This window comes from Rhopilema esculentum, chromosome 20, assembly GCF_057945365.1.
Source record: "Rhopilema esculentum isolate cy_ngs chromosome 20, ASM5794536v1, whole genome shotgun sequence".
NCBI lineage: Eukaryota > Metazoa > Cnidaria > Scyphozoa > Rhizostomeae > Rhizostomatidae > Rhopilema > Rhopilema esculentum.
The window spans coordinates 10,025,789-10,034,931 of record NC_142834.1 but is presented as its reverse complement, the minus strand read 5'-3'; the positions used below and the strand labels follow the sequence as shown (position 1 = coordinate 10,034,931).

The following is a 9,143-nucleotide window of genomic DNA, read 5'->3' as shown; positions in this document are numbered from 1 at the left end:
TATCTTGTTTCTCTCAGTTGAAATTTTGTGACACTGGTAGCTGCAATATAAGACTTCTGCAATACAGTTTTCGTTTAGAGCTTGAAAAAATTCTTAAAGCATCATAATAAAATTCTTAATGCAATAATATTATTGTTCAAATCTGATATGGCTTTAGGTATCATTGCCTGCTCTCGAATAAAAACCACTCTTTCAGAAAAACAAGATATGTCAGTTTTGCGATCCCCTGTTATAAAAATCGCAAAAGCCAACTGCTGAAAATGAGACAGAAATTTGGGAGCTGAGAAATTTCCTTATAAATAACATGCTTAAAAATTGGATGATTCTGAGCCTGAATATTCTTATGACAGAAAAAAGCTTATGCATGCCTTCAGAAGTTGTTTAGCTTGAGTTTTGTGTTGATTTAATGCAAGTTCACCGCAACTTATAAATTGACCGTACGATTATGCACAAGATAAGCACGACGAAATATTTCTTCCATAAATTTATTTAGCGGCGAGAATTGGCGCGTAGCCTGTGTTCCAGACCCCTAACCTGAAAATTAGAGGTCTGGAGCACAGGCTAATTGCCACGTGACTCAGAGTCAAACTAATAGCCCCCTCCCCCCTTCTTAATTGGGAGGGTCTGAAAATTTTGAAAAAATAAACTAATGTTTTATTTTATTCTTACCAGGAATAAATTATATTTGATGCAAGAAAAAGCTCTCATTCAACAATTAAATTTTGTTCATACCTTCCCCCCCCCAAGAAGGGCAAGATAACAGCAAAGTAAAAAAAAATTGGTAAATTTTGCGAGGAAAGGGGGCGTCCACGTGCTTCGACGTCCTTGCTTATTAGTATCTGTTAGAAGGTCGATTCGAGAAACACACACCCAATCCCTGTGTTTTCGTATACGCTAGAGGTGGACTTGGTTTTTTTGGGAGGGGTTGACATTTACCCAGCATAAACAAGATCGATTACAGATTTAATACCCCTCCTTACCCCTAAGCAAGGGAAAATTCCCCCCAAGACAATTTCGTACACCTTTGGTGAAAAAGTCAGGTTGTCCTTGAACACTTTGATTGAGTGGTCGCCCACCCCTGAACCTCCGGGCATTCTTACGACTTATGATCAGGCCACCAAGCCCCTGCTAAGGACCGATTCAGGGGGCCGAGATCAGAGCCCCCCCCCCCCCCCCCAACAAAAAGTTGCATGCAACTTTTTTCAACAAAGGCAATTTTGCCTATCTAGGAATCTAGTCCTCATACAATACAATAGTTAAGGCTTTGGTTTCTGGTTCCATCAAAACCAGAAAACCAGATTCTATCGTCCCATCAGAATGTCCCAACCATTACCGCTTACCTTCGATGCCAATGCAATTGTATTCGGACGTGACGAGTATCATGATTGCCCTGTTGTTTCACTATTGTCTCTTTACGTCCCAGACGGGGAGAATCAGCCAATCATATCAAACAATTTCAACCAGAAACCAATTAAATCCATTGTAAATAACATGTGATCAAGGAGACATCGAATAATAAGGGCGGCACGCTTGTGCAATTCCGTCTCACTGTCACGGGCATTGGAAAAGATGGCTGGTGAGGTGAAAGCAGCGCAAAGTGCAATGCCTGGTGGCGACACCATCTTTGGGAAGATTGTTAGGAAGGAAATCCCTTCTGAAATTCTGTTTGAAGATGACAGGGTGAGTGAAAACCATTGAACTGCTTTATTTTGCCGTGTTTAAGTTGGGTGAATGCGACAAGCATGGAAGCCTAAGAATGTCGATCGAAGTTCGATGCATCCAACGTTCTACCCAGTGTTGTTAAAACTTGATAAAATCGAATCTCACCGCAGTTAGTTAGCAATTATGCTCTTTGTTACATGCCAGTCTTTTATTTTTAGAATATTTTGTCCATTTCCTCAAAACGCGCAATTAACAGCTGAGTGGTTGGCAGTTTGCACGAGCGTGTTCGCAGGAAATCTTCCAGCGTGGAAGCTTTAGGCCCACACAGGAAAAGCACATTCAACGTGTTTCATATACTACTGTTACATAGAACATTTTCAAATAATGTGATAATTAGTTTAGCTTTTGATAAGTTGCTCTGTGACTGTTTAAAGAAGGATACAGGTTTAGGCCAGCCCCGCCCTTTTGTCTATCTAGACTGCGAGTTTAACGATTCTGTGTTAAAAGGGCAAGGGAAAATATCCCCGTTGCTTAATTGTGCTGGAATTATTTCCACTTTGTGAACTTGAGCTTTTATAACTTCTACTAGCCTATGACAAAGTGAACGTTGGTGTTTGCACGTGTTTTGATTACTAAGAATTCTATCATTTGTCTTCTCAACACAGGTGATAGCAATCAAGGATATCAATCCGCAAGCTCCAGAGCATTTTCTTGTGCTGCCAAAGAAGACAATAAGTCAGCTCTCTAAAGCAGAGGACAGTGATGAGCCATTGTTGGGCCACATGCTCACAACCGTGAAAAAGGTTGCCAAACAAAGAGGGTTGGAAAATGGTTACAGAGTGGTCATCAACGAAGGGAAGGATGGAGCTCAGTCAGTTTATCATTTGCACATGCATGTTTTAGGGAAAAGGCAAATGGCATGGCCTCCAGGTTGATACGAGGAAGAACAGACATGGCTAAATTATGACATACGCATACACAACCATACGCAAACTTTTTTATCTCTCATATGGTAGCTGATAAAATCAATCATTGAAATATTGCTTTCAAGTTTCTTTGTTTTTTCTGCTTTCTCTCTCCATAATATTTACGATCCCTATTTCCTGATGATAAGTAGAAATTGACTTGCTAGTCTGAATAAAGTAAGATTGCACGTGAAAGCAGTTTTTAAACTATTTTAAGTGTGGCATTAATCGTGCAGGAGGTGTTAATTTTTCAACATTCAACGGCGCTAGGTGGGGTATAATATAATAGTTAAAGTGGGGGTATATATGCATGCCAGGAACCTGTTACATAGCTAGGTAATCTTGCCATCTAAAAGTTTGAATACGGAAATATTTCATCCGCTGAATGCCAGTCAAGTTAACATCAGAAATTGAAATTATAAGACACTGAGAAATGCACTGAAAAACTGGATGCTTGCATAGGCTCCGATAAAGGTAGAAAAGTGGGGGGCAAGGGAAAATTTGACACCCATAACAGAAGATTTTGAAAAAAACTATTGTTTTGCAAAAAAGTGGGGGTGGCCAAGGCCCCCCCTTCGTCGGAGCCCCTGGCTTGTGTATAGTGGTTTGGTGCCATCAAAAATACAACGGGGGTGCTTTTTCACAAATTATTGTGAGAAACAGCAAAAGTTGAAGTTTGCCAATATTAGGCATTAACAAGCGGGGCTCAGGCTTTTTCATTGCAGTAATGACAAGATAAAGTAACATGGTCCGGCAAATCCACAGCGATGGTAGAGGCAGATTGATTGCGAGGCTGACCTATAATGGTTAGTATCTTTGCTTGTGTTGAAAGTTGGGGTTTTTGAAACTGTAGTGAAAGTCATGAATCGATATACGAGAAATTTGGTTTCTTCTTGTTTGAAATATAAGTACGATTTTGTGTATAAAATGAGGCCCTTGAGTTGGCAGCCTTTACCCTCTCGGCCATTTTATTTTGCCTCAAAATTATCCGGTGTTGGCGAAAATGGACAATCTTCTAATGGTCAACGCATGCCTTGTTTTCATTCGAGACCATACAGTTCAGATGATAACGCTGAAATGAAGCTTCAAGATATTCTAAGGCAGTCTGTGGAAAAAAAGGACAAATTGCGATACCCTGAATTTGATGATCACAAAGGACAACAAAAGAAGCTTGGTTTAAAAGACTTGATAAATGAACTGAAAGGCGATTTTGACACCGAAAGTCATAGCAAGAATATCAAAGTAGAAGCTGCTATTGACCCTGATTTCGAGAGAAAATCCTTGAAAGTTTCTAAAACATCGATTTTCGAATCGAAGAGCTTGGCATTCAAAACTGATCCTTGGCTCAGAGTAAAAGCTTTACAGAAGCACTCCAAAGAGAGTGACATTCTAAAAGGTCCAGCCAAAAAGGGTAGCACCATTTTAGATGTAAATATTGACAATGATAAAAATACTGGTAATTCGGAAACAGATTTAGTCAGCCAAATACACAAAAAAGGAAGAGACCAAATAATACCAGATGAAACAGAAGTTGGAGGACTACTTGCAGCATTGATTGATGGCAAAATGGACGAAAGTAATGTCAAAGAAGTAATGGCAAATATGAAGCCAACTCCAGACAAAAGGTTTCTTTTAGGTACATCAACAAGAAGGGGAGAAAAATTTGGCAAAAAATTTCAAATGGCAAAAGATAGTGACAGTTACCTTGATGGCACCAGGAAACCCCAAATGTTTTCAAATAAAATGAGATTGTTCAGTGGTGTGAGATCCCACTACCTTGATGGTCTTTTTAGTATACCTAGCATTGCGAAGGACAGGAACTTTATATCTATCCATGAAACTAAATGGCAAAGGGAAGTCAAAGACTCAGTTCCAAAGCTAGGACCGAGTGATGGGTTTGAAGCAATCATGCTCAATTCAGAAAAAATGTGGAAATTTCCAGTTGATAATGAAGAGGGCCTTGATGAAAAAGAAAATTCAAACTTTGAAGATCACGTTTTTCTTGACCATTATCTAGATTTGTTTCCTGAGAAAGGACAAATAAGAAAATTTATGGAATTGGTTATAACAGGTTTGCAACAAAACCCATTTTGTACTGTTGAGCAGAAAATTGAACAAATCAACTGGTTTAAAACTTATTTTGACAAATTTGGAGAAGTAGATCTTGAGTTTTGATCTAATTATAGAATTTTCCAATGCTTCATGATCAAATGCTCAATAAAATTTATGGTGTTCCTTTATGTTTGCCATTTCTTTTTTTTGCATCATCTACAGCTCTGTAAACATTATCAGCTACTCATACAATTTCTGCTCAAGCTTGTAGCAATTTTCTTTTTCTGTTAATATTTCATTGGTTACAAGATTTTTTGACAGTTCTTGCATATCAATATTTCTATCTATCTCTACTGTATGCAAGCTTCTTCAGAAATTCAAAGAAAAGCTGTGTTAAAAAGTTTTTATTTTTATGCTTTTGAGATTGGATTCAAAACATGTTAAAGCGTTATATTTCAGTCTTCATTTGAGCAGTACTATCTCCTTGAAGCAATCATTTTCAGGTAAGATTCATACTCTAAGCCATCTGAATATTATTCATTCACTACACCCATGTAAGTAATTGAAGAAGGGAAGTTTGGTTTTGAACTTTAGAACAAGCAGTCACTATCCTCTTTTAGGGGTGGCTTGAGCCTTCAATGCCTATGGAAGGACCAAAGAACTTATAATGGGTTTAGGGATCTACAACCATTGGGAGGGGCTATGCATACTAAAATCCAAGAGCAAGGTGATTCTATTTAGATGTAATTTTCCAAGTGGAACACCAGTCCTTTTCGTGAGCAAAATTACGCGTGTGTGGCAAATCGCACATGTAAACAAATTTGCGCGTGCGATCGCACTTGTAAGAAAATTTGAAGTACAAACCTGATAAAATTGGTAAAAGGAGCAAGAAGGGAAAAGCCACTCGAATACGTGCAAGAGCAAAACTCAATTAATCAATATATAACAGATTTTGTTGCCCTTAGCAGCCATCTTTTAAAAGTCGTCGTCACTCTCCAAAGTTACAAGAGCAAGTAAAAATTGTTTCCAACAGCTACTTGCTTTCAGGGCCTAATTACGTTTTGACAGGAAATCAGTTATTACACTTAACATGCTAATGGCGACTTAGCTTAAAGACGAGACGCTAAGTTGAATGGAGCACTCAGTCAAAAGCCAAACATCACTTCCGAAAATTGGAAAAATCATATTGTGGTCAAAAGTGCGAATCAAGTAACAAGGGAAAGGATAAACAATCATGAGACCATGGGAAATTGATGTTAAAGGGCCTCTCCAGCAAAAAGAAAATTTTTTTATGACTTAAAAGTTAGCATCTGGTGCGTGTATTATGACAAAGTCATTGTTTTTGCAAAATTCCAATTAGTTTAGAAGTTGTAAGGCTTTAAAGTTGCACCTTTCCGAGAAAAAAAACGACAAAAGCCGAATCAGTTTGGTGACATTCTGACGTCACAATGTGCGGCTCTCGTTCGCCATGAATTTCGTATATCTTCCACCGAAGCGTGAAGGACTCATGGTCACGCGTTGATAACTGCATCCAGTTCCAGTTCCTGTTCTAGCTCTTCCCTCGCGTATTATTAATCGAAATTGTCACTTCAGTTGTTCTCCAGAAACGATGAACAACTAAAGGCTTCAGAATTGGTGTCTGAAATGCTCAAACTGAAAGCTGGTGGAACAGAACTGAGAGTGCCATCACTTGCAGTGTTCAATTTGCGAATCGCCGTCGTTCGATTCGGTTTGAGGCGAGACTATCCGAAATACACTGTAACGTCAAAATTGCGTCACAGTGTCACCAAACCAACAATTTTTGTCGGTTAATTCAATTCAATTATCGAAATGCAAGAGCTTATATCTCACAAACTGTAAAAAGATATCGAAAAACAAATAACGAATTCGTGATCAGCAGGCTCAACTTCTTTATAAAAATTGCCAATAAAATGCAAGTGCAAAATTTGGCAAAAACACCTGTTTGCGCGTGTGGTCAAAAGCACGCGCAATTTAACTTGCGCGTGTGCAGGCGTGTGCGGGTGCGATCGCACGCGCTAAACGAAAAGGACTGGAACACATATTAGAATTTCAGCAAAGATGATGGAATGTTGGACAGACCTAGAACCTTCTATTCAAGGAAGCTAGAAACAATACAGACACTTGATAATGAATTATTTGAACAATGAATTTTCACAAAAACTTGTTTATTAGTCTTGACAATGTTTGTAATATAACCCCCAACCCCCCCCCCCCCCCTTGCTTGATGTATCATATGATATTGGTGAATTTCTTTCATTCCAAGTTAAGTATTGCAAAATAAGGGAGGAATAAGAATTTATATAAGTACCCTTCCCGCCAAGCCCGTTTTTTGGGAAATGATGCTCCCGAATAAACAAAAACCACTAGCCCTCACTTAAAGCTTTTGTGCTACAACAATTTTTATTTACAAGAAACTGTCTATAATACAAATTTGTCAGCCTAAAATATATACCCAGTAGATTTTAGATTTATTTCAAGAAAAATAGGGAGCTTTGGCCAAAAACAGGGAGGTGTAATCATACTACCCCCAACAACACCAACCTATGTTAAATTTGTTTAAGCATACTATTTACAAATTTTTCATGAGTAACTTATTCACAATTCTTTTAAATTTTTTAGTAAACCAAAGTGATCTTTCTTATCAGAAGCATATCTCTGCAAAAGACAAACATAAGAAGATACAAAACACTTTTTGCAGGGGCGTTGCAACCGGGAGGTGTGGGGGTGTCACACCCCCCCCCCCATTAGTATCTCGATAGGAAATTCCAGGTAAAGTCTGCCCCGTGGAAGAAACTCTTTAGGCATTTAAGCGACTTTCATGTATTAACATCAATAAAGGATCAAGCAAAGGTAGTTGCTTCTTTGGCTTATTATGATATTTCTTGATATGAAGGTAGATAAACAAACTAATGATTTGAAAATTTGAAGATTTCTTGTTGGCAAAAAATCTAAAAATCCAGGCCCACTTTAGGTAAAATTGTGCCTTGCGTCCATTTCCCCTAAAAAGGCATGTTTAGATGGAAAGAGGGATCTAAATTGGCAACCATTGCTGCTTGTTACCTAGCTTTAGAAGTAACTGACAACATGGAATTTTTTAAGACCACGGCGAAATTGTTCCAGTTGTTTTTATCTGCTGTTCAATTTGTTTGCAAAAATAAAAGAATTTTCGATAGGATTAGGAGGATTGCTTTAGTAAAATTTACTTAAAAGAGTGCATTTTCCAGGGGATTTGAATCATCAAAATTCGAAAATTTTCTGGTCCTTCCGCAGCAACCATGGTGCCGCTTCGGGTAGTTGCCCGTCCCGGTATACAGATTTAGCAAAACTATAAGGAAAGTCCGTTATTATCATTTTTAAATGAATGTTGTGAATTATATACAACACAGCTAGATTGAAAAAATGTATTGCAGAGGTTTGTGACAGCAACTTAAAAAATTCAGGTAATTATTTTTTAATGAGGTAAATTTGTAGTCCAACTGCTCGAAGGTTATTCTTTTAAAGAAGGGACGGAAATGCTTATTTTTAGGAAATTAATAGAGAGAGCTAATAGAGAGAAAAATTCGAGCTAGACTTAAGGGTGAAGAACAGTGGAGCCTTTTTTATCGGATATTTAGGGTTCATAGATTTCCACGAGTGCTTATAGGTTCCCAGGAAAGCTGCACAGGGAATCTGAAATTTTTTTTCCTCAGTTTGCTGTATTTAAGATCTTTGACTGGACAAACTCCTCAAAATTTCACAAAGAAAAGACAAAATTTTTTTAAGAAAGTCGCGATTTTGAAGGACAGTGGGACTTTGTCGACAGATCGGCTTTCGGGGCATAGTGCCTTCTGTTAGCAGCTGTTCTCTTTAATGTTTTGAGATTTAATGTTTACTTCAAAGTGTTGTAAACAAAAAGCAAATGTATCTCGTTAATTATTTAAATTGGTCCCTCGAGTAAATGGTTTAATTCTTATACATCAGCAGCTCAATCTTAAATAGGACGGAGCTTTTGATCAAAATATTGTTTTCAACAGTTATTTTCACCTTGATAGAAACAACTTCTTCATTTGGGAGAACCTTTTGTTGGCAGCTTGCAACGACGAATCCCTGTCGCGCGTTTGCACGACCCTGATACACCCGAACGTGGCCTCAAGACTACAGCTAGCTGATTTTCACACGAACTATCGAGAAAATATTGTACATTAATCTACAAAAGCGGTAAGAAACCTCTGCTTCTTGATGATACTAATGTAAAGTATACCAACTACAACAGATCAAATGCTTTTGAAAGTCAACTAGACTTTACAGCATTGCTCCATAAGTTTAGTTGTATGTCAATGACTTTATCCCGTCACTGGCTCTTACTGCATGCAACTTGTCTTCAAAGATACTGTTACTTTTTTCAATTATGTCGTATAGCAACTGTTAATAATAACATATCATGATAGAATTTTCGCTTTGCTT

The 9,143-nt window shown here is 38.0% G+C and overlaps 2 protein-coding genes across 2 annotated transcripts; both read left to right on the top strand.

The window, feature by feature from the left end:
- Positions 1-1,523: 1,523 nt before the first annotated feature.
- LOC135687338 (adenosine 5'-monophosphoramidase HINT1) lies at positions 1,524-2,712 on the top strand. Its single transcript, XM_065203877.1, has 2 exons — positions 1,524-1,680; positions 2,328-2,712. The coding sequence occupies exons 1-2, from the start codon at positions 1,570-1,572 to the stop codon at positions 2,595-2,597; spliced, it is 381 nt and encodes a 126-aa protein (XP_065059949.1). The 5' UTR covers positions 1,524-1,569; the 3' UTR covers positions 2,598-2,712.
- Positions 2,713-2,855: 143 nt separating this feature from the next.
- On the top strand, positions 2,856-4,867 carry LOC135687733 (uncharacterized). Its single transcript, XM_065204374.2, has one exon. It carries the CDS (start codon positions 3,489-3,491, stop codon positions 4,800-4,802), a length of 1,314 nt encoding a protein of 437 aa, XP_065060446.2. The 5' UTR covers positions 2,856-3,488; the 3' UTR covers positions 4,803-4,867.
- Positions 4,868-9,143: the final 4,276 nt, after the last annotated feature.

Coding starts and splice junctions, on each gene's coding strand:
- LOC135687338 (XM_065203877.1), top strand. CDS start 1,570: ATGGCTGGTGAGGTGAAAGCAGCGCAAAGTGCAATGCCTGGTGGCGAC. Junction 1,681..2,327: donor TTCTGTTTGAAGATGACAGG/GTGAGTGAAAAC, acceptor TTCTCAACACAG/GTGATAGCAATCAAGGATAT.
- LOC135687733 (XM_065204374.2), top strand. CDS start 3,489: ATGAATCGATATACGAGAAATTTGGTTTCTTCTTGTTTGAAATATAAG.